General features: G+C 40.6%; 1 protein-coding gene across 1 annotated transcript; it reads right to left on the bottom strand.

The window, feature by feature from the left end:
• Nucleotides 1-1167: 1167 nt before the first annotated feature.
• On the bottom strand, nt 1168-25329 carry LOC108574673 (protein piccolo-like). Its single transcript, XM_017937296.1, has 12 exons — nt 25083-25329; nt 14342-14364; nt 11907-11989; nt 10301-10700; nt 9518-10053; nt 9112-9395; nt 8497-8684; nt 8298-8423; nt 7780-7836; nt 7576-7701; nt 3384-5890; nt 1168-1645 (listed from the first exon to the last, which is right to left on the bottom strand). The coding sequence occupies exons 1-12, from the start codon at nt 25103-25105 to the stop codon at nt 1580-1582; spliced, it is 4419 nt and encodes a 1472-aa protein (XP_017792785.1). The 5' UTR covers nt 25106-25329; the 3' UTR covers nt 1168-1579.
• Nucleotides 25330-26072: the final 743 nt, after the last annotated feature.

Consider the following 26072-nt stretch of genomic DNA (forward strand, 5'->3'; position numbering starts at 1 on the left):
GCCTTCATCGATCGCTCGCTCCAAACTAAACCCTGAATTTTATTTTATTTTTATTTTACATTTAAAATAATGAATTCAATTCAATCACTGACTAATGTAAGCACCACTTGAAAAAAAGAATTTAAGTCAGGATAGTGTGGTATCCCAAAAAGTATTTATTCTGTATTCCTAAGCGATTCTTAAGGATTCCGGCGTCCGTCTCGCTCGACGGCTATTTCCAGAGTGTCCTTTCCGCGTCGTATCCCACGTTGCTCCGAAAAACCGTTGGAGCCCCCTCGCCCCACGGGAATGTCTGCGAACACCGCAGATATAAAAGTGCACACTGTCACCACGTTTCGTAAGCAGTTCTAATTGTGCGCCCGTCTTGTCTACGTCTTGTCTAAACATCTTCCAAAATATACACTACCGGCCAAAAGTTCGGAATCACTGAGCATTGCAATTTACAGAAAAATTTTCCAAAAAAAAGTCAGCGACTTTGAGAATATTTTATCATTCGAAGCAATTGATATGAGATTGTTGGATTATTTCTAACAACACCCTATAAAATGTCTCCGGGTTATTTTAAACAAAGGCACTAAGACTTCCACCAGGTGCATCTAGTGTCCGCCTTCGAGTCACTCACTGCACAATGCCATACCATAATATAACAGTTTCTAGGTATAAGGGGACCCCAACTTTCTTTTGGGTGCCCAGAAACAGTCCTTCAGAAGATTCAATAGAGTAAAGACGTTTCCTCTGAAATCCTATATTACAAAGTTCAAAGACTATTTCATTCCATAACCCATTTCCAATAGAGATAAATTGATAAATGTAGAATTGAGATAAATTTCAAATCTATAAAGCAGCAGATTTAATATTGATGAAAAGTGGGAGGTGATTCCAAACTTTTGGCCGGTAGTGTAATTATTTACCTAGCTTACTCCACACGAGTTATTTATTTAATACAACCCCTCAACAGAATGTAAGTTTGGAATTATGTTTCCCCTGTACTCTTGAAAGCCTAACAACGGCTACTTCCAATCTCACCTCCGATTAGTTAAGTATCTATTCTACACACCCTTCTTAAGAACCACCAAACGAAATGAAGACACCGTCGAACTTTACAAATAATTTATTTTACACAACTTACATAAATATAGCACAATGACAGATCGAGGTAACGTGGCGTGGTATCGATACAAATACACGATCTTCTCAACCGGTTATATCTATATTGACTTCTCTGAAGATGGCAACGTGGAATCACCGCGACCAAAGCCGTCCATCTTACTTTCCACCGCGAAAAATTCGGTCGCGCGATTCGGCGCTGTGAATATCGTTTCCCTAAGGATCTTCGTCCCCTAGCAATATGCACACACACCGTTGGGAAAAAGGATCGAAAGAAGAAGAAAGAATGAGAAGAAAAAAAAAATAAAGAAGAGACAGGTGGAAAAGACGAAACCTATCCAGGCGCAACAAATACAATTTGTAGGATGGATTGATCGTAGGAAACGAGTCTCTGCGAGTCGTTGTTGTAAACGAAACAAAAAATTAAAAAAAAAAAAAAAAGAAGAGAGAGAGAGAGAAAAAAGAAAACACACTAGCAATGCCATTGTTTCTGAAGGTGGCACACCTGTCCTTGCTCAGTAATCCGTTGCATCGGGACCTGAAAGTCGAGGAACACGATATTATTAACATCCTACAATTGTTTCTCATATATATATATATATATTTTTTCATAAAAAAAGAACCAAAAAAAATAGTGCTCCTGCGAGTCAAATAATGGCGAGCATGTCAAGACTGTGTTGCGCTACGATTTTATAAAAACTAATTACTCTTTGGTGCAGAAAGACTGAATCTCGTGGAAATGCCTACTTATAGATCTATAGCGAGCCTGGAATATCGAGTCTCTCAACGTCACCGAGAGACGATCCTTCGGCATCGCTGGAGGATACTCACGAAGCGACCTTGAGAGGCTGAATAATTCTAGTTAGACTGTAAAAGAATTTCTCTTCTACTTTCGCCGGTAACCGCTGAACGAAGGCAATGAATGACGTTAATATGTGCAATTTGCTCGAAGCAGAGATTACTTCTGTGAGTAGAGCTGTTACCAATCGACCGATTATCGATTTTTACATTACAACGACAAATCTCGAGATCCGTATTTTCCTCGATTCGCCGTATCTTACAAAATGAAACGTTAATGGCGGATGCGTTTTTGCGTGCACACAAACATAAATATTCGCAATTCGTGGTTACTTTCGTGGGCAAACACACACAAGCGCACACACGTGAAACATTGAACGGTGAGGTAAACCTATTTGTGAATGAAACGCCACACTGCAACTCTTGCCGCGTTTATTTCTGTCGGGAATCGTTCGAGCCTCTCCGTGCCCTGAAAAAGCCGTCTTCGAATTTCGCGCACAAGGAAAAGTTTAGCGCAAGAACAACAATTGTACAAAGATTTATCACCGTCGATCTATCATCTAGAAAAAACAAAAAGAAAGAAAGAAGGTGGAGCATTCGAGAACGAAAAAAAAAGAGACAGAGAAGATAAAAGGAAAGAAAAAAAACGACGGAAGGAAAAAATCAACACATACGAAGCGTTATCACGTTCCAAAATGGAGGGAGCGCAAACTCGAGGCCTCGTCGTTCTACCATTTCTCACCCACTTTGTTAGTGGAAACAAACCTCAGCAAAAGAGCAAACAAAAAAGGAAAAAAAAAAAAAGAGTAATAAAACGGAACTCCGTAGTCACGGTATTTAACAAGAAAGTATCGAAATTCTATACACAGTGAAGAATGAAGAGAGAGAGAAAAAAACAAAAAAATAAGTAAAACAACAGTAAACTCAAACACGATCAGCCGCGTGTGTACGAGAGAATTACGCTCGTTCCAGAAAGAGAGAGAGAGTAGGTATACACCGTAAAAGTAACGTACGAATAAAGAAAAAAAAAAAGGAGAAGAATAAGAATAATAAGAAAAAAACCCACAGAACAATAGAACAAAAGAAGAGTAAAGAAGAAGAAAAAAAAGTAGAAAAAAAAATCAAGAAGAAAGTGCGTGTATAGATGAATATATGGAAAACGATATGTACCGATAGAAAAAAAAACCACGTAGCCTGTAGCCCCCCGGGCATTATAGTCAGCCCAGTCTTGCGAATCTAGAGAAAAGTTGCGCGAGGCTCGTCCGTGGACCGGTTGCTCGCGGCCAAACGCGGCCTCATTCTGCCCCGGGCCATCAGCAATGGTCCCTTTTTACGTTTAAAGGTAAGAAGGACGAGGGGTTGAAAGGAGAAGAGGACAAAGACGAAGACGACACAGTTGTATCTACCGGTGGTTCGCTCGTCTGCAACGTCTGCGGCACGCTTTTGGTGCTTTTAATGCGTGGACAGAGAACGTTCACCTTGTACGACCACAATGGCCTCCTGCTCTCTAGGACCTTGAACGCTAAAGACGGCACCACGTCGTGATCTACTAATGGTACAGGTGATTTGGGTGTTTTCCATGCCTGATAATACGGATCTTCCTTACAGGTGATCCTGTCCTGGCGTGTCAGAGGATGTGCTTGACGGTACGCGTCGCCATTTTGCTCCGGTACTCTCTGGTTCTCCGTGTCGTGAAGCCTCCTCCACGATTGCTCGCAGATTGGCGAGTATTCGGGAGAAGTCAGACCGCTCGAGTAGTTGGAACAGTAATTCTCGTCGTAATTGAAGGCTGTGTTTTTCAAAGGTAGACTGAGATACTCTCTTCCGGATTGAGAGTCGTTGGTCTTCTCGGTTCCTTCCGGAAGGATCGAATCGTCGTTCAGAAGTTTGAAGAGTCTGGAGTGGGTCTGTGTTCTCTGGTATTTTCTCAGGTTCTTCGAAGAAGTGCACTCAGAGTCTGTGTCCACTTCGGAGATCATTCGACTCATGTCGGAAGTGACGCCACTGTCCTCGTCGTCTGTCTCTTCGCGTGAATTTTGCACGCTTAACAGGTGCTTCGAGTCTTTAGCTTGTTTCTCTTCGAGTTCTTCCTCGGTTTTGTTACTCTTCTTTGGAATTTTTATGGTATCTTGAGATATGTTGTTTTGTTCGAGATTGTCGAGAGTCGAGAGTGTCTTTTGGAAGTTTTGCGCAGATTCTTTTTTGGGCTCCTCCGTCCAGTTACAGTCGGAGACTATCACTTCCGGTTTGAGGATATTTCTGTTGAAATCGCGCGGCTCTGAACTGGTTTCCTTGTTTTTCACGTAGCTCGAATTGTCCTCTTTCTTCGACGATTCTTTGCTAGACGAATCATTACTGGTATTTTTCACGTTTGTAGCGTTCGAACACTCTTCTTGCTTTTTACTAGATCTGTCCTCCTCCTTCTTCGAGCTCGATCTCCTTCGAATCGTGAACTCGGTCTCGACCGTTTCCTCGCAATTAATTCTATTAAACCTAGTAGGAATCTTTCTCAAAGTGAAATTCACGTGAGGAATCACCGGATCCTCGTTCTTTCCCACCTTACTAACCACTGTTTCCTCCTTTATCTTCTTCACCTTTCGTTTACTCTCCGAACTTTCTCTCTTCACGGTGAAATCCACGCTGGTTTCGGTGTTCACCAGAAATTCAGCTGAAACGTCGTTGCTCTTCTCCTGAACCTTCGCACTTCTAGTTTCTTCCTTGATATAACCCTTGTCAGGCTTGACAGTGCTGTCTCCGACGATCACAGTGGTCACATCCTCGTTATTTTCCGAAACCGAGAATTTAATCCTCAAAGGAAGACTCACGCTGACTGTCGGGGCGTCTGCGTCGTCGGGAGGATCGTCGATGGTTTCGAAAGGCGTTTGATTCCACTCTAGAATGCTTCTAGCTTCCGGAGGTCTTGGACTCTCCGAATCTGGACGCTCCACGTCCTCGTAAATCACGCTCAACTGATGAGGAAACGTGTTGTTGTCGATTTTCTCAGCCTCCTTCTCCACCTGCTCTTCGAGGTCGGACTCGCAGTCGGTGTTGTTCTTCGACGAAGACTCCGAGCCTTGTCCTTCGTTGCAGGACTCTTTACTCGAGCAAATCCTCGTAGAATTCCTTTCGCTCTCCTTCTCGAACCTCCCGTGAGGGTTCAACCCGGTAGAATAAGCCAAATAGGAGTCAGAGTCGTCGCTGTCGGACGAAGATTCCTCAGAATTGTTATCGCTGCTACTCTTCGTCGATTCGACGATCGATTCGTTGTCAGACTGAGACTCGGAGTCCGTAGAATCGCTAGAATCACTGGTGTCGATGTAAGTGTAATTAGGAACGGTAACGTTGAGTCCTCCGTTCGAACAAGCTTTCGTTTCCGACGTCTCTTCCACGTTTTCCTCGACTTGCGGTGCAACGATCTCACCAGGAATCTCTTCTTCGTCGGTGATGTTCATCGCCGTGGTACAGTCGCTGTCTTTGCTGTTGTTGCTCGCTGTTCTAGACATACTGTTCGCTCTCTCCCACTGAGGAAGACCGTTAAGATCCTCCTTCTCCGTCGACACCTGATTCTCGTGTCCACTGTCCGGAATATTCTCGGGAATATTCGTCGTTGGCTCGATTTTCGGTGGTACTACGTTACCACTGGCTGGTCCACAGTTATAATTGCTACTGTTGTTACTCTGAGGTGGAACTGGGATTACGTACGGCGGATAAACACCTGGATACGAGTTCTTATTCGGTTCGTACTGGGGGTAAGCTGTGTAATTCTGATTGTAAATCGGAAAGTACACGTAGGCTGTGTTGTCTGGATGGTACGGGTTGGTCTCGTTCGAGACACCGGGATAAGGGAGAGGGTAATAGCCCCACCAACCACTGTCAGGGGACCAAAATGGCGGCGGACAAGGGGGTAGGAAGACACCCTGCTGATTGCCCGGCACGTTATTCTCTGTTTGGCAGTGGTAATCTGCTTGACGATTTTCTTGCGTGGCTACAACAAACAGCACAATGCATTCAGACAAGAAGTTCAACTGTTCCTATTTTCGGGGGTGTTGGTGTGGTGGTGGTGGTGGTGGTGGTCTTGCGTTTCTCCCATTTTTCATCTTGCTTTCTTTTGCAATTCCTTTTTCCCCCGTTTCTTTGTACCGTTTTCTTTTGATATCTTTTCTCACGCGGTTCTTTCGGGGCGATTCCCGCGATAGACATTTACTTCTTTCCGCGAGAGATGATTTCCGCAAAGAGCTAACCGTCCGATAAGAGATTAGGTAACGAACGAAGTGTTTCTTTTTAAGGAGAAGAATATTTCAAGAATTCGACCGAGTATGTTTCGTTAGATGAGTACGAAAGTTTTTTCGCAGGAGAAAATATAAAAATATAAAATACGTATCTCGGAGAAATAAATGTCTAACGCGAACAGATATTCTCCACGACGGACAAGCGAGGTGCCACGATTGCTATGTCACGGGCAGAAAAAAGGATAAGCGGCGTAGTGTGTGTAGTCACGATTAAGAAAGAAAGAGAGAGAGTGAGAGAGAGTGAGAAAGAGAGAGAGAGTAAGAAAGAAAAAGAAAAGAGACGTGTGATCCTGTGTTCAAAGGAAACGATCGAAAATTGTTCGTGAACGCAAAACCAGCTCGTCGACGAGATAATCCTCGACGGGGGGACAGGCGGTCATTAATTTTCACGCTCGAGAAGAGAAAAAAAAATATTACAGTAAAAATAAGGTAAAACATGCTTCCTGTAATACTCCGGACGTATCGATATCTGAGGAATTCCCCCAGGTTGTCCAGAATATTCCGTAAAGTCCAGTTCACATGCAAGTGATACACTTGTGATCGTATAAACGTATATATATATACATATATATACCTCGCCATACTGTTTTTCTCTATTTATCAATTTTCAATATTTTCTCAAATACGTGGCCGTTTGTTTCTTTTTTTTTTCTTTTCTTCGTTACGGCGACAATCGGACGATTTAAGGAACAGTTTAGATCGACGATTCCATCACCTACCATGCAACTTTTACGTTTCGAGTTAACCGAACGTGTACGGAAAGGCTACTTTGATAATCTGAACAGCAAATCACAACTCTCATTCGACGACGAGAAAAACGAAAAAAAAAAAAGAAGCTAGATTGCTCGATGATAAGATCGTGTATTGAACGTTAAGGTACACAAGGGACGTATTGAAATTGGGCGTTACTGCGGTGATTCTTATGATGTGTTTCGTTGAGATGATCGATAAATTTATTAAAATGAGGGGCGGCGGAGGAGAAGGGTTCTTTTTAATCGAGCTGAGCAACACCAAGGAATTTTCGTTATTCCTGTGAACACAGGATTCGGGGATGTTCCAGCGACGACGGCAACGCAATCAGTTACTTTCTTTTTTTTTTTCAATGGAGTATCTTTTTTTTTTTCTTTTTTTTTCCAATTCATCCGTTAGATTCGTACAGACGCTTGTCACTGAACATTAATGTACAAAAAAAGAGGTCAATAGAAGCTTGTTGCGAGATTAATTCATCATGAACGAGTAGCGTGTTCCTGCATGAATTATGAACGTGTTTTACGCGACTTTATCTTCGTTTTTTTCTTTTTTCTTTTTATTACTATTTTCTATCTTACAAGAGAGAAATTAGATCGTAGGTTTTCGCGGAGTCACGTCGATGAATACTCACCGACGCTCTCTGGAGCAGTCATAGCTTGAAGTATCCTGAACGATCTCGAGGGAATCGCGCTGCCCATGTACTTCTTTGGCTCTGGAACCTGTTGTTCGCTCGGTGGTAGGTTTGCTTGCGTTTCTTCTGTGAAATTTACGAGTTTCCGTGAGAATTGTGGGTTTGACGTTGATTGGAAATTGACAGGGAAGTTGATCGACTCACCGAAAGTCTTTGAATTCCTGTTCTGCTTCTTGTTTATGGCGGACTGTGGCCGTGGAGCTGTAACACACGATTTTAATACGCGTTCGACGCTTTCTTGAAAATACTGATATGTTTTCCAGTCTTTTTTTCTGACATCTAGAAGGTATCTAGGTTTCTCTTAAAAATACTCAAATATTTTCTAATCTCTTCCTTGAACGCCTAGAAAATATCTAAGATCCTCTTAAAAGTATTCAAATATTTTCTAAACTCTTCCTTGAACGCCTAGAAAATATCTAGGGACCTCTTAAAAATATTAAAATAATTTTCAGTCTCTTTTTGTAACGTCTGGAAAATAGCTAAAATCCCCTTAAAAATATTAAAATATTCTTTAGTCTCTTCCTTGAACGTCTAGAAACTATTAAAATATTTTTCAGTCTCCTTTCCCAACATCCAGAAAATATCTATCCTGCACAAAATGCAAGAAGACACTTTCTTATCACTCGGTATGCTACGAATCAGTATTGAAACCTAATACTTACTCGTGTTCATAACGGGAGCGTCGCCAGAGTCCGTCATAGTTTGCAGGAAGCGGAAGGCACGAGACGGTATGGCTGCGCCGCGATATCTAGGATCCTCCTCGTGATGAAGCGAAGAATCGTTGTCAACTGCAAATCACCGAAAACAGATAAGAAAAAATTGCAAAATCTTCGATTAAATAAAATCTTCTTCCTCGACTACCTTGTTCCTTAAACTTATTCATCAAGATCCTGTCGTCCTCCGACAATTGCAATTTACGCATCTGTTCCGTGTCCATATCGTTCCCCGTATCCGTGTCCGTGATCTTCTGAAGAACCCTGAACGATCGTGATTGAACTGGGCCAGAATCCGACTGTTGCATCTGCACCGGTATAACACGTTGTGGAACCCTGCAATCGAACAACAAATTACCACACACTTCCAACACATCTTCTGACCCTTCGTTAACACTAGAACAACCAAACCCTTCGAAATGACGAATTTCAGATTTCGTACTTTGTACGAATTAATTATAATTATACTATACACTAATTTATTTTTCGTTAATCTTTCCAGTTTCAAAGTTCTTTATGCAGCACACTTAAATAAACCAGAAGGGAAAAGATACACTGCGTTTAACGCGTTAACGTGATAGTCACCGGTGACCGGTGGGCCTGAAATGTTTAGAATAATTAAAATAAGACGAATATCGTCATCTGAAGAAACAAATAAGAATATAATACTACGCTTAGAATAATGAAACACGTAAACCTGTCGCGGCAGTGAACGCGTTAACCCCGGTTGTTCCAGCGTTAAAGTCTCCGAAAATAGACGTACACTTTCACACTTTGATTCTCCATATTCGATCCATTATTCCTAACAACGGGTTGTTGATACACGACGTTCGAATTTCCTCCACCGACGATCTTCTTATCACCTCCCTCCATCATGATAGGTATAATGAAGGCACCCCCCGTCGATTGTTGAGGCTGCTGTTGATTCTGAACCTGATTCTGGCCAGGCGGTTGGCCCCATCGTTGTTGATGATGAGGGCTCGGTTGCTTGAACTGATGATGGCCTGATTCTGGTTTCACGTCGAACACAGACGGTCTGTCCTCGATCTACGAGATAAACGGGCATCGTAAACTACGGCACTCGGTAAGCACGTTAAGAAGATGCTACTTCCTTCGAGCAACATCGCCGGAGAGAACGTCCGGATAAGGATAACAAACAAGACACTCACGCGAATCGGTATCACGCGTTCTTGCGAATTTGTTTGAGGATTTTGCTGAGGTGTCGATGGACTAGAGAACGGACGTTGTTTCTGTTGCTGATTGAATTGCTGCGTTGGTTGTTGATATTGATGATACTGCTGCTGCTGCGGCTGAGGAATTTGCGGCCTCTGTAGAGTTTGTTGCTGCGGCAAAGATTGAGGTCTTTGCTGAGTCTGCTGCTGTTGAGGCGGTTTCTGCTGTTGAGTTTGTTGCCATTGAGGCGGCTGCTGCGTCTGCTGAATCGACGACGTGTAAACTGGCGGCGATGTCGAGCTATCCGGTGACGTCGAGCCCTGCTTATTCGCGCTCGAACGTTTCGCCCACTCGGGCAATTCTTCTGGAGGTTTGTTCTTGTTCTGGAGCCACGGTGTCGGTGCTTTCGTCAGGGTCACCTGAGTTGGTGTGCTTGGACTCTCCGGAGAGTTCGGCTGGACCGCCATCACGGGCACTTTGGTGTCTACTTTGGTCACGATTTTAGGCGATTCCGGCTGCTGCTTCTCTGGAGCTGTAATTTTACAGGATTTTTTCACTGTTTTAACGATTCTCTACGGTGATTTATTTCCCCTTCCTAATTTCTTCCTTTTCCAATTTTTCCGCACATTTCCCTTCCAACCCCTCTAATATCAATATTTTCGATCTCTCATTCAGAATTTGATCAAGATCCACGTCTTTCAATTCCCCAATCTTCATTGTAAGACGCCAAAAATTTTTCAATACAATTTTCTCAGATTTCTCTCGGTGAAAATACTCACTGCCTGGTTGAATCCTGTTGGCAGGCGGCGTAGGCGGTGTTCTGTTTCCAGGTGGCGTCTGTGGTGTCCTGTTCGCCGGCGGTTGAATCGGGATATTTGCCGGGAACACGGGAATCGCGACTTGAGGCTGCACGAACAGATTCGCCGTGGTGTTCGGCGGTGGCGTAGGTTTCGATTCGAGCGCTGACTTAGGTGGACCCTCGATACCTTCGTCGTTCGCGTTTTTCGCCACTCTGCGAGCCATTCGAGGGCTTCTGATCTGCGAGAGGTCCAATTTACCGCCCATCCCCGGCGTGTACGTGAACGGTTTCTTATCCTTGGTGAGCATCGCGTTCTGAATGGCCGCTGGCGGCTCGTACGCGTCGTTGCTCGCCATTTGTGGCCTCCTTATCGTCGGTGCCTACGATTTAACCACGTATTAATCGATAAGTTGAGACAGAAATTTTCTAGCTCTTTAAAATGACGAGTTAACGCGTCGACTGCCACGAAAAGATTTAGATGTTGCTCTCAGGGGACAGGAAGAAAATTTTCATTATTCTAAGCATAGTATTGTACTATGTCATAGCTGACTGTAGACATTATTTTCAATTAAATACTATGCATAGTGTACTACTATAGTTTTATAGTATTATACTATGCATAGTATTACAGTATAATAGAATTAATAGAATTAAATACTATGCATAGAATAATACTATACAAATATAATAATATACTATGCATATTATGCTTTAATATTACTATTTCTTTTTTTCAAAATAATGTCTAGTTGGCTATGTATAATACTATACTTATTTTTTTTTATTATTATTATTATTTTTTTTTAATTCAAAATAATGTCTAGTTAGCTACGTATAATACTATGCTTTACTATTATTTTAAAAAAATTCAAAATAATGTCTAGTTAGCTACGTATAATACTATGCTTTACTATTATTTTTAAAAAATTCAAAATAATGTCTGGTTAACTATTATATTCATTTTATTCTAATTATTCTACACATCTGAGGCTCACCATAGCCTCGTCGAGGAAGCAATCTGAATCGCAGGTGACCAACGTGGCAGTCAACGTATTAACCATGTCAGAAAGGAAAGAACGCTTCAAACGAACGAGCAATTCCCAAATACACGCGAAACAAAGAACACGCGTACACAGACAGAGAGTAAACTCTAGAATGGAGCACAAAAGAGGATCTCTGTCGACGACCTTGAGCGCCACTTAATTTTGGTCAGACTGTAATTCCTCGTAAAAAGAACTGGTGCACGCTTAAATCCAAGCTTTCCCTCGAGATTCCACGCGTTCTTTCCTTTTTCACACTCGATCCCCTAGTTCTCTCGTCGCTTCTCACTTTTCCCTGCAACTCGAAGAAATTCTTCGCGCTTTCGCGCCTCACCATGTTGAATTATCCGCGACCCACGCGATATACCGGAGAACCCTTTCACATTCGCGATCCTTCGTGAACACGAAGTGACTTGAGCGCGATCGTGTAACGCAGATAGTGTGGTTTCGTTCGTTCGAGGGAATTTTCAAAGGTATTTCCCGGCGCGGAAAGAGGGAATCTCGTCGGTACGAGAGACGAACGCGAACTGAGGGTCCTCGGCTTACCTCTACGGTGTTGATCCTCATGGCCGGCACCTGACCGGGCACTGGAGGCGGCGGTGGTGGTGGAGGAGGCGCGGGACAGAGTCCTGGAACGATTAGCTGTTTAGTGGAATGCTAACGAGGAGGACGACGGTATGCGGGCGTGAGCGCATCGTTTTCGTTGCACTTTCACACGTTCTCGAGACGGAGAGGATGGAAATGATATACATACGACCATCTTCCTTGCTTGGGTTTCGTTTGTTTGACTTTAGGTGGAAAGTTTGATGGATTTATTTATCTTTGGGATTCGAGGAGGGGAGTTGAAGTTTGTGGGTGGAATTTGGAGAGAGAATCAAGTGAAATTTCTTGATTTGAACACTCTATTCTCTCCTCCAAATTCGGTATTTGGGAGTGAAGAGCCCTATTCTCTCCTCCAAATTTAATATTTGGGAGGGAAGAGCTCTATTTTCTCCTCCAAATTCGGTATTTGGGAGTGAAGAGCTCCAGTTTCTCCAAATTTAATATTTGGGAGTGAAGAGCTCTATTCTCTCCTCCAAATTCGGTATTTGGGAGTGAAGAGCTCTATTTTCTCCAAATTTAATATTTGGGAGTGAAGAGCTCTATTCTCTCTTCCAAATTCGGTATTTGGGAGTGAAGAGCTCCAGTTTCTCCAAATTTAATATTTGGGAGTGAAGAGCTCTATTCTCTCTTCCAAATTCGGTATTTGGGAGTGAAGAGCTCCAGTTTCTCCAAATTTAATATTTGGGAGTGAAGAGCTCTATTCTCTCTTCCAAATTCGGTATTTGGGAGTGAAGAGCTCCAGTTTCTCCAAATTTAATATTTGGGAGTGAAGAGCTCTATTCTCTCTTCCAAATTCGGTATTTGGGAGTGAAGAGCTCCAGTTTCTCCAAATTTAATATTTGGGAGTGAAGAGCTCTATTCTCTCTTCCAAATTCGGTATTTGGGAGTGAAGAGCTCCAGTTTCTCCAAATTTAATATTTGGGAGTGAAGAGCTCTATTCTCTCTTCCAAATTCGGTATTTGGGAGTGAAGAGCTCCAGTTTCTCCAAATTTAATATTTGGGAGTGAAGAGCTCTATTCTCTCTTCCAAATTCGGTATTTGGGAGTGAAGAGCTCCAGTTTCTCCAAATTTAATATTTGGGAGTGAAGAGCTCTATTCTCTCTTCCAAATTCGGTATTTGGGAGTGAAGAGCTCCAGTTTCTCCAAATTTAATATTTGGGAGTGAAGAGCTCTATTCTCTCTTCCAAATTCGGTATTTGGGAGTGAAGAGCTCCAGTTTCTCCAAATTTAATATTTGGGAGTGAAGAGCTCTATTCTCTCCTCCAAATTCGGTATTTGGAAGTGAAGAGCTCTATTGTCCCCTCCAAATTCGGTATTTGGGAGTGAAGAGCTCTATTTTCTCCTCCAAATTCGGTATTTGGGAGTGAAGAGCTCCAGTTTCTCCAAATTTAATATTTGGGAGTGAAGAGCTCTATTCTCTCCTCCAAATTCGGTATTTGGGAGTGAAGAGCCCTATTCTCTCCTCCAAATTTAATATTTGGGAGGGAAGAGCTCTATTTTCTCCTCCAAATTCGGTATTTGGGAGTGAAGAGCTCTATTTTCCCCTCCAAATTCGGTATTTGGGAATGAAGAGCTCTATTCTCTCCTGAAAATTTAATATTTGGCAATGAAGAGCTCTATTTTCTCCTCCAAATTCGGTATTTGGGAGTGAACAGCTCCAGTTCCTCCAAATTCGGTATTTTCCCCTCCAACTTCGGTATTTGGAAGTGAGAAGCTCTATTTTCTCCTCCAAATTCGGTATTTGGGAGTGAACAGCTCCAGTTCCTCCAAATTCGGTCTTTCTGACCAAAATTCAGTGAAAAGAAATATCAAAATTAAAAGAGAAAATAGAATAATCCTCTAAAAGACGTCCATATCGCTAACTTTCGACTAAAACACCTCAAAATTATCATCGAATTTGCAAATGGGAACGAGTGACACCTTTTTCCCCTCGTTTCTGTATACACGCATTTTACGCGAGGTTTCACCACGGAGAACGTGTGAATAGTAAAATCGTAAAAGGCGACTTTCGGTAGAGGTGGCGAATGGTAAATTTGGTTGGTTGTCTCTTTTGTTGAACTTTGGGTCTCGTGAAAGTGGCACAGGCCCGTAGATGCGTGGAAAAGATGAGAGAGATGTTTCGTGTACGTTCGAATGTTCCAAATCTTCACAATTATTTTACAATTTCACGGTATTCCCGAGTGGTGTAAAACGAATATTTCTTCGTGGTATTAAAAAAAATACTGGGAACGTAAAATTTGTCGAGACAGAATTTCTAGTTGCAACGATATTACGTGACAGGGGTTATTATTTGCATACGATGCATATCTTGGTTGCAACGTTTCACGGCCAAAGTGGTTCGCGAATAATTGCTCGTGTTCGTGTGTGGATATACGTACCTGTTACTAGACCGTCCGAATTCCTGAAAAGAGAAACAGTTCGTCAGTTGAGAGAACAGTGTCGGAGAAATTGTTAACGCTTGGCAATCAAATTGAGTCATTTCACGAAATAGAAAGCAACAACGTATCGTAAATTTTATACAATTGCAAAGAGTTAACAAATTTAATATTTATCTTAACACCGGAATAACCAAATTCGTCAAAATGACGGATTTCAAATTTTCTACCTTAAATTACAGAAATTCTTAAGAAACTTCACCCTTCGTGGACAACCGTAGATATCATTTTTGTACTGTACCAGGCCTCAAAGGAATCCGAAAAAATTCTGTCATACTCGTCAAACATTTCAAACCTTTTTTTTCGATAAAAAATAAAAATTCTCTTCGAAGGAGGCAAGAGTGAAATTTGTCAACTGAGGATTAAATAAGAAATTAATTACATATGCCAATTTATTTTATATTAATCGTTCTAATTTTTGTACACAGTATCTCTGAATGTACTGTCTTCAACTGTGGTCGCTCCAATATTAAAAAGTCCGAATAAATAGCATCGAGTGTACTGAAATAAAAATATCGAATTTCAAATAATTCTTGATAAACCCGAGTAATTCTTGAATCAATCCTCAATGATTCACGTTCGAAGTCGATAAATGTCGCAATCATTTCAAGAATCGTAGCGATTTGTTCAAGAGCCACTCGATAAAGAGCGGCACCTCAATTGCGTCACAATTACATCGTCGATCAGATCTATCATACCTCGACGACCGAAGAGATTTGTTACGGTAACGAACAGACAGATCTTGACGAAAATTCACAGCTGCGTAATCGAACGTTGAGTCACATCGAGCGTTATTGGTATTTTGGTGCACCTACGTCCACCGGATAATGTTCACGGACACGCGCTGTCAAAACGGCTCGTTTCGATCACTTTACGATTGCACTCGGTGGTCGTGTTCCAATTACACCTACCGAGGACGTGATTCGTTTCGTGTTCGAAAGTTTGGAATGTCGAGGAAATACAGGGGCGAGGGGAAACGAGGAGTTTTAATTGAGAGAAGGGAGGTTTCTTTGGTTTTTGGATGATGTCGATGGAGAGGGGGTGTTGAGAGGGATCTTAAGAGCAGTTTGGGCGCGATTTAATTACTTCTTTGGGGGACTTGAGTTTTTTGGATTTGAAACATTGAAAGATCGATGAAACACAGAATTGAGGGGGAAAGAGAGTTTTTTTTATTGAGAGAAGAAAGATTCTTCGCGTTGTATCTTTTAAGTTTGAGCGATATTCGCGGATACGCGATGTAAAAGTGGCTGGTTTCGATCACTTTACGATGGAAACATCGAAATTTCACCGAAACACAGAAATGAAGAGAAGAAAAAATTTTTTATTAAGAGAAGAAAGATTCTTCGCGTTGTGTCCTTTAATTCTGGATAATATTCACGGATATGCGCTATAAAAGTGGCTCATTTCGATCACTATACGATGGAAACATCGAAATTTCACCGAAACACAGAAATGAAGAGAAGAGAAAATTTTTTATTAAGAGAAGAAAGATTCTTCGCGTTGTATCCTTTAATTCTGGATAATATTTACGAATACGCGCTGTAAAAGTGGCTGGTTTCGATCACTATACGAGGGAAACATCGAAATTTCACCGAAACACAGAAATGAAGAGAAGAGAAGAAAGATTCTTCGCGTTGTATCCTTTAATTCTGGATCATATTCACGGATATGCGCTATAAAAGTGGCTCATTTCGATCACTATACGATGGAAACATCGAAATTTCACCCAAACACAGAAATGAAGAAAAGAGAAGAAAGATTCTTCGCGTTGTATCCTTTAATTCTGGATAATATTAACGAATATGCGCTGTAAAAATGGCTGGTTTCGATCACTATACGATGGAAACATCGAAATTTCACCGAAACACAGAAATGAAGAGAAGAGAAAATTTTTGTATTAAAAGAAGAAACACTATTCGCGTTGTATCCTTCAATTCTGAATAATATTCACATTTAGATCACTTTACAATTGCACTCGGTTCCCCTCAAAAGCACAATTCGTTTGAAATAATATTTGAAACATCGAAATATCAACTAAACACAGAAATGAAGAGAAAAGAGAATTTTTAATTAAAAGAAGAAACACCATTTAATTGATCCAATATTCACTAACGACATATTTCGATCATTTATCTAATTCATTTCACATTTGAAGCCTCCAACGTATCGATGAAACACAGAATTGCAAAGAAAAGAGAATATTCTTCTTGGAAGAAACAAGCACAATTCGCGATAGATTTGTAGGAACCACTTGATGGAATAGGTTGAATCAAAGTACCTTTCTATATTCACACAGAGTAGATACTCGAGTCTAGGATTTATTTACTTTAGAAGAGATTGCCAGCTACCGTATTCGCGATCAGTTCTGGTCGAACTGCTTTTGGAATTATCAAGGAACGAACGACGAGTGGTAACCTACATACATTGTCACGACCACGAGTTATCTCTCGATGACTCGACCATGTTTCATTACCTAATCCTTTTAAGGAGGTTCTCCGCTCGGCGGAAGGTTGCCTCGCTTAATTACCACACGGGCTCGTGGGACCGTTCTTTTTAATTTCGCCTGCGGCTTATCGAACGTAGTTAATGAGCCAAACGTTCTTCAAATAAAAGAAATTTCTTACTCGGAGTGTATACAAAGGAGTACTATATTTAAATTTTTTATCTGTAGCTTTGTGGAGTTGGTAAGTTGGTGATTTGAAATTTGTGAAAACTTTGATGTGAAATGGTGATTTAAAATTGCCACTAAATTTTATTCAAATTTGAAATTATTCCGCAGTGTACGCAAAGGAATACTATATCTTTGTGGAATTGGCAAATTAGTAATTTACAATAAAATAAATTTGAAATTTGTGAGAAATTTGAAGTGAAATGGTAATTTAAAATTGGCCCAAAATTTTATTCAAATTTGAAATTATTCCTCAGAGTATGCAAAGAAATACTATATCTTTGTGGAATTGGTAAATTAGTAATTTAAAGTGAATTGACTTTATAATTTGTGAGAAATTTGAAGTGAAATGGTAATTTAAAATTGGCCCAAAATTTTATTCAAATTTGAAATTATTCCTCAGAGTATGCAAAGAAATACTATATCTTTGTGGAATTGGTAAATTAGTAATTTAAAGTGAATTGACTTTATAATTTGTGAGAAATTTGAAGTGAAATGGTAATTTAAAATTGGCCCAAAATTTTATTCAAACACGAAATTATTTCTCAGAGTATACAAAGCAATACTGTATCCAAATTTTCATCTGTATCTTCGTGGAACTAGAAAATTGGTAATTTGAAATAAAGTAAATTTAAAATTTGTGAAAAATTTGAAGTGAACTGATAATTTAAAATTGGCCCAAAATTTTATTCCTCAAAGTATACAAAGAGGTACTCCACCTAACCTTTCACGCGTATCATTATAAAATTGATAAACTGTTGTGTTACAATTTATCAGTTGTCATTTTTATTATTCTCTTGCGATATCATTCAGCTTGAAGTTCAAGATGTACCGACAAGTTCGTCTAAGAATCGATCACAGAATTAAGATTAGAGAGCACACGTTTCCAATGGCGTGCAACATGTTCGTGACACGAAAAGTGGCCAGCAGTCATTTCACTGACGAAATTGCGCGTAGCTTATGATGATCTGCTATTTAAAGAGGTGATATTTTTACAGCACAGTTTCAAGGAGCGGTCAACTGCTATCTGCTCAATATTGATAGTCCTCTATTTTTGCTGTTCGCGCTGTCAGTGTACTCGATGATCGTCTATATTGTTCATCTCGCTCCAACAGGGTGACTGAACCTTTTAAAACGTTCGCTCTGACAGTTGTGAAAGCTACGTCAAGTAAGAGATTGATCGTGTCTTTTATCTGTTCCAGGAAGACAGTTGGAAGATTATCCACTTTTTTCTCCTGATAACATTTAGAGCTCGATATAGATAACTTCTCGGGAAAATACGATTAATCGCAAATCGATATGTATCTGGACACCAAGTATGCTACAATTTCACAGACTCTCTAGAAATTGTGAAGAATTATTGAAGCAAGCTTGTATTCTAATCTCCATTTTTGACAAAATTAATTGTAATTTTATCGTAGAAATGAGAAATCAAGGATTGCCTTAAGGTGCAAATATTTGAAGAATTTAAGAGGAATATTAAAAATATATTGGGCTTTAATTTTACACCAAATGTCTACAATTTCATAGACTTTAGAAATTATGAAGAATTCTTCAGACAAACTCATCATTCTAATCTCCATTTTTTACAAAATTAATCCTTAGTTTTGTCGTAAAAATGAGAAATCAAAGGTCGCCTTAAGTTGCAAATATTTGAAGAATTTCAGATAATATTAAAAATATATTGTGCTTTGATTTTACAACAAATACCTCCAATTTCCAATTTTAATCTCCATTTTAATCTTTCCTAACCTCCATTTTTTACAAAATTAATTCTTAGTTTTGTCGTAGAAATGAGAAATCAAAGGTCGCCTTAAGTTGCAAATATTTGAAGAATTTAAGATAATATTAAAAATATATTGTGCTTTGATTTTACAACAAATATCTCCAATTTCCAATTTTAATCTCCATTTTAATCTTTCCTAACCTCCATTTTTTAAAAAGTTATTTCTAACTTTATCGTAGAAATGAGAAATCAGGGACTGCCTCAAATTGCAAATATTTAAAAAACTCAAGAATAATATTGAAAATTTTATTATACTCTAAGTTTACACTAAATTTACACTAATTTAAACATCTACAATTCCATCGAGTCTACTATTGCAAACTACTCTCCAAATCAGTATCAACTTCCGAGCACCGTCATCCCCGCCGCCATTTTTCACAAAATCAATTCCTCCTTTCACGACAGAATTTCAGAAAAAAGTTTCAGGAATTCAAATATAATATTAAAAATATATCAAACTCCAATTTCACACCAAATATCTTCCCACTCGAATATCTACAATTTCATCGACTCTGCTATTACAAACAATCCTTCAAACCAGCATCAACATTCAATCATCATCTCCATCTCTATTTTCCCAAGTTCATCTTACAAATAACACAAGTGAAAAATTTCCTTCCTCCGAGAAACAGCGAGGATATCTATCATAGAGCAACGTTAAACTCTGAAACAGACTCGCAATAATAATAGAATTTTGGAGAATGCCATCGACAAGTCTCCGCTTTTACTTTGGCACGCGAAATCGGTGCCACGTGTGGTCCCGTTTCTCCAAACGATCTATACCGTTGAGTCAAACGACCGTCTTCGTGGAAAATTCGCCAATTTCCCGGGTAATAGCTTTCCACGCCTGATACCGTGATCGTAGACTAATTTTAACGTTGAATCAGACGGCTGACGTCATTGTTATCGCGGCTGGAACCGTAATTCATCCGCTCGACTTTCTCGGAAAACGCGTTGATCGTTTCCGCGGCGAGAAATTTCGGACGACGGGATCGAATGGAGAAAAATAATAAATAGAAGGGGTTCGAGAACGTGGCTTCCAAGTGCCTAGGAGTTTTTACAGGTGTGCAGCCTGATGGTGGATCGTGTCTGCTTATAGTCCAAGATGAATTTCTAACCTTTCGTCCGTGTATTGGTGTGTTTCATTTTTAGAAATAGCTCGTTTGCCATTTATTTGTAGGATTTGTGGAAAAAAGGAAGAACGAGAGGTTGGTAGGTCGTTTCTGTTGCGTTTTAAATTCAATTTTGCACGAGGAATGATAATGAGAGCGTTATCAATTATCGCTGGTATCCTCGTTGCAAGTGATTAAGCGAACGATATTAATTCTGATACTTTCGAGATATCAGGTCTTGTGGAAGAATCGAAAACAAATTGAAAGTATGTATACACTGTGTACACGAATGGAATGGCGTGGGTTAAACAAATATTTTGTGCACAACTGATAAGAATTTTCCACAAATTCGAACTTTCTATAAAATTTTATTCAAAGGTGATTTGAATTTCCCGCAATATTTTTGGCAAAGGTGATTCGAATATTCTATGAAACAATTTCGGACAAAAGTGATTTGAATTTTCTATAAATTCGAACTTTCTATGAAATTTTATTCAAAGGTGATTTGAATTTCCCGCGAAATTTTATGCAAAATTGATTTGAATTTCCCGCAAAATTTTGTGCAAAAGTGATTAGAACTTTCCATATACGTAACAACCGTTTTTTCGTTTCCAAAATATTGTGGGATAAAAGTATACGCATTTCAAATCGAGAGGACGACCAAGTTATCGTGGAAGGTTTTTGCTAATCGATCGCGATCGCGGGCCGTTCGCAAAAGGCGAACTTTCTCGGAAAAGCTCGGTCAGGCCTCGACGGCGGCGTCGCGAGCCTCGGAACCCAGCCAACAACAGGCCGTGGCTTGTACAAGTGTATTTAGGTAGATACGCGAGGCGGAGTTAAATTTAGCGCGGGCCGACCTGCGCGTTACCGCGCCGCACAAAATGCTTCCGATTATTTTATTTTTAGGGCTTCGACGCGTCGCGGCTTCACCCCGCGGAGAAGGTGAAGACACCTGACGGTGTCCGATCAAACTGACCAATCGAACTTCGCTTCAAAATTATTCCATTAAACCTTCTCTTCCTCTACCCCTTCCACATGTCCTAAAAAAATGGAAAAAAGAAAGCATCCGATACAAGGTAATCGTAAATTGCACTATAAAGAGGAGAAATCAGAATGAAAAGAGAACAGCTGCAAAAATATTCTATCGACCACAAATCGTCTAGTCAACCATGAACAAAAAGGAATCTAGATGGGGGACCTCTACTCGACAGTGTAGCAAAAACAGGCACAAAGTGTTTTATCATAGATGGAGAAATCAGTGGTCTATTAAAAAGGACTTCGTTCTAACGATGAATCGTCGTCATTAGCGTTCACTGAACGATCCAATTGTATGAATCTACGAAAAGTCTGAGGGGTTCCAAAAGTAAGAAGATGTATAACGAACACAGAAAGAGAGAGAGAGAGAGAGAGTGTGATCGTTCAAATGCTGACACGATAGACGCAGAGCGTTAAAAATACATCGCGTGGTCAACTGGCCACGGCACGTGGCAATGAACAATTTTCTTGTGCCTTCTTGATCGAAGGGTCGTTCACACCTGCGAATTTTCCTGATGACGAGGCGTTTCAGAGAAGATGGCCTAGAGTGGGATAGTACGCGAGGCTAGGAGAGTCACGTAGCTGATCAGACGAGAATGGAATCGGATGGAGCTTAACCGCGGGGCTCGAGCAAGGTTCCGAGACGTTCAAAATTGGATGATTCGTAGGCGTGGACCTAGAAACCCGTTGGTGTATTTCCATCGCGACTGAACGTTGATCTCTGCGGTCGCGGGCAAAACCATCGAAAACGATCGTCTTTGACTGAGTGAGTGGAAATTGTTACGAGATCTAGGTACTTAATCAGACGGATTAGAATTAATCTTGTGAAGTGGAGATTCGATAGGAGTCGTTGATCGATATTTCGTTCGATTTCTCGAAAGCTGCGAAATCTTTTTGATTCGTTTCATTAGTAAGTGTAAATTTTCTTATCGACGATATAAACTCTCTTGAACAACGCGAGAGAGACTGCATTCGCGTGCGCCAACGTTTACGAAACACTCGATACAGTGTGAACGTCTGAACAACGGATCATTCATTCGGAGGAAAATTTCGCGGCGAGTGACGTCCAACAGAGCAGTATTTCTTTTTTTCTCACAGCAACCGCGAAAATTCACTAGTGGTTCCAAGCGGGACGGCCAAGACTGGACCAAGCGTAGGCGTGTGTCTAGAGGAACGTGGCCAACGCGAGGGTTATATTTTTGCGCAAATATTATCGTCACCTTAAACTACAAAGCACATTCGTACAGCTAGCGACGTTAGCCTGTGACGTAGAACTGTGGTTTAAAAAATTCGAGAAGAAAAATATGAGAATCGAGTGATATTTACGATGACGAAGATACAACGTCGAAGATAGAATTTCATAGAAATGAGAGAAAGAGGAAATGGCGGAAAAGGGGTAATCGAACGGTTTCGATGCATCGATTATTTCATCGAGCTGCCCGTTGAGATTACTCATCCGTGTGGATATAGAATCTCATCGTGGGTGGCGACTATAAACATGCCTGAAGCCTCCCTTGCCACGATGCATCGACTTAGAATTTCCTCTTCCTTCGAGATAACCTCCTCAGGCTTTTGTTCACTTTTCTTTTTATTCGAACGTCGTGTATTATTTTTTACCAGCTATGTTCAGTTATTAACCCCAAGGAGAGACTCAGTCTAGAATGGTTTCGCGTAATATTTGCGATTATTTATAACTTATACCGTTCTCTCGGCCAAATGGTGCCAAGTTGGATATTGTTATGCTGCGTAACAAATGCACGATGATTTTACACTTTCCGTAATGGTGTACTTTCTTATATAAATAGATGGAAACTCGTGTTGCAGGAAACACGGATCTTGTTTGACTTAGTTTCGATAACGACAGAAAAGTTTCTAATTTTTTTAATAGTCCAAGAGAAGAGAAAATTTTGAGGTTAATAAAAATTCCACGCAGTTAACAGAAGTTTTCTCAATAATCAATCCAACTAAATAATCGATTTAATCTCTAATAAAATTCAAATTTAAACAAATTTCTAGGTATCAAGAAATTCTAGTTGTACGTTATTTTTTAATTATTCCATTTTATCATTTCTCGTTTGAAGCACACACAAAGCTACGATCGAGAGGAGGTCGATCGGCCGCGCGAGATAAATCGATACCACTGAAGCATTAATCACAGCCGGTATATCGAACAGTCACGATCTCCTCCGCGAAGAATCTTTCGATGAATGCTCCACGGTGTTTTCCTTTTTGACGACGAAATATAGGTCGAGTAGCTCTTTCTTGGAATCGTCGCAAGGCTCGAACTGCCATCTTCAAGCGAACGGGTTCCTCGAGCTTCACCATTCTTGGTCAATTTTACCATTCAACACCGTCGAAGAAAAATAATAACGGAGAAACACAGAGAAACCATTAGGAAGTACACAATATTCTCGATATAAGCAACGGTTGGATCAGCATCTTAGATTTATCTTTTCTAATAATCGCTCTTGGCAGTCGACTCTGTTTACCGATTCGCTATTTATGCAATTTTATGCTGCTCTAAATAAACGCGTGAATCTTCACCTAGGAAGTCCATTGAAACGCCATTAAAGGTAACCTTCTAAAAAAAAATTATTCAACCTATCGAGAAGAATTAATTGAAATTTAAAAAAACAACAAACAGGAAGAAGAAATATTGCAAATGTGAAATTTCTTTCGTAACATGTTACGCGAATAAGGGGAGTTATGCGGATCCCATGAACGAGGAAGATCCCGACCTTTCTCAATCCCCTAACTCCAAAGAGTCGCCGCTATTTCTGTACAACCTGGAAGCAAGGAAAATCAACCGCGAAGATTATCGCAACAGTCACCATCATTCCTCCACTTTAAACTCTCTGCGAACCTTCTCAAACAATTTCAAACTTTCTCGATCGTTCTTTGCAAACCTATTTCTACAATGTATGAACATTTTCAGATGGAATCGAACTGAAAGCTTAAATCAAAGTGTCTCAAGAGGCGAAACATTGGCGGAGAAGTCGAATGAAGCGAGAAAAAAAATGGGAAAGAAAAACCTGTTGGTCGTTCGAGTCCTTTCGAGAGTCAAACTAGGAACCAGTTCCAACCTATCCTACCATTTGTGGTGGCTCGAGGCCTTCCTTCTCGTTTGATCACGTTCGATATCGAGGAAGTTTCGACGAAACGTTTCTTCGTGTCTGATTAACGAAGTTTCCTTCCACGACAAGCGGAAAAATCTTCGATGTTTCTAACCCTTTTGCTACCGTAGCGACTGTAATCGGTCGCTATCGAGCGATTTCTGTATAGTACGGGAGAGTATGATGGTTCGTTGTAGAGAAACAATCACTGCATAGTACGAGCAACTACAGTCAGTCAGAAAAGTCTGCGTACACTTTTCATTAGAATTTATTTAGCATTGCGTATACGTAACATTTAGTATCAGTAGAAAGAAGAAGAATTTACATTCGTTTGTTAATCATTAAACAAAGAAATATAAATATTTTCCTTATATCTGCTCCAACGTGGAAAATATTTGAGTAACGTTTATTATACTTGCTTGCAAACAGGAAACTAGCTTGAATTTACCTTGGAAGTATTTCTCGAGCCTTGTTTGTAAACATTCTACTGAATTCTTAGATACTACACGGATCTAACTTCTGTTACCTTATTCTTTCTTCTTAATTTATTTACATTTAATTCGCACGACACATAGACCTCATATTTTAAGACAGCAGGTATTCAGTAGAAACTTTACGAACCTTTTTCACTCAAAATTTTCTATACAAAATTATTTTATTTACGTTTGTATATTATATAAACGAAGAAAAATTGTTACCAACGTAACTGCGCAATGCACGCGTCCCACGTATGATGTGACTGTTTTTCTGCAGCGATGATCGTAGCGAAATGGTTAACCCTTTCACGGTTCAGCTCGAAAGAGACTTGAGAACTGCGTCAAATACTGTTTATTTCAAAACTTCGGGTAGAAACGAAGTAGGTTGAAGAACGATGAATAATGAATTTCTGAATGATCTAGGTGTAAGATAAACACGGTAAAGTACTTGACGCTGAAACAGTGAAAGGGTTAAAGGGAAAAAGCACGCTTACCCAACGAACGTCGAGGTGCTCATGTCGGATAGCGTTCGATTATCCGCCGCAAGACGATACGAAATCCGTTGTGCCGGGTTAAGCTCGCGCCGCCTCGTGCCGCTTTCCACCAGCCGACAGGAACCGGTTCTCTCTGCTGGCTATGCGTGGTCCTCGGAGGTCCGTTCAGCGTTTTGAGGTGGTGGAAGGTGACGGATATGGAAAGGGACGAGCAGCACCGATGCCGACACTAGCGCGCGCCCGCTGCTACTGCGGACCGCCACGATCACGCGGCCCCAGCAGCATCGTGGACCGTAGATTCCGACGCCATTCCTCTTGGCCGCCGCTACGCGCCCGGCGTCGCGGCGCGCGATCGCTCGAACAGTGTTCCTTGCATTCGCGAGGCAGAACGATCAACTGCAAATGGAATTTGTTTGATTTGGAAAGATGAGTTTGAATTGTTATTAGATAAGAAATGTAAAGTTTGAGAGTGGAGATGAAGATGAGGAGGGATTGGAAGAGGAGTGAGTTTGATGGAGAAGTTTGGAAGGTTGGAGCTTTAGACGTTTCAGGGTTCAGTTTTTATTGTAATAACGTGAGGAATTTGGAGATCTTGAGGAATTTTCTTTTTTGTGAAAAGAAGAGACTTGAATGTATAGAAATTGGGGGAAGTGGAGAATGAAATTTGTGAATGTTGAGTTGAGCTAGAGATGAAGTAGATGAAGAGTAATTTCCACACAAATTGAAGAATACGGAAATACCGCCGCTTGATTAATAAAAAGCTACGTTTCCTGATACAGGTGTTACATCTTATCGAAACGGCAGCCTTTCTTCATCCACACTTACCCAACCGCAACGAAAAGAAGTGACACGCGTGCCACTCTCGTATCACGAACAAGAAATCTTCCACTGTTTTTCTCTCGACGAGTACAATGCCTGAAAAAACGTAACTACATTTCGCAAAAAGCCATTGTGGCAAGTGAAATTTCTAAACTCGCTCGTTCGATCAAC

This window comes from Habropoda laboriosa, unplaced genomic scaffold, assembly GCF_001263275.1.
Source record: "Habropoda laboriosa isolate 0110345459 unplaced genomic scaffold, ASM126327v1 scaffold203, whole genome shotgun sequence".
Classification (NCBI taxonomy): domain Eukaryota; kingdom Metazoa; phylum Arthropoda; class Insecta; order Hymenoptera; family Apidae; genus Habropoda; species Habropoda laboriosa.

Bases quoted from the DNA above. Each gene is read 5' to 3' on its own strand.
- LOC108574673 (XM_017937296.1), bottom strand. From the start codon at position 25,105: ATGAGCACCTCGACGTTCGTTGG. The intron at 14,365-25,082 runs GTAAGCGTGCTT...TTCTCTTTTCAG, and splicing joins AGCACCTCGACGTTCGTTGG to GAATTCGGACGGTCTAGTAA. The intron at 9,396-9,517 runs GTGAGTGTCTTG...TTTATCTCGTAG, and splicing joins AACGCGTGATACCGATTCGC to ATCGAGGACAGACCGTCTGT.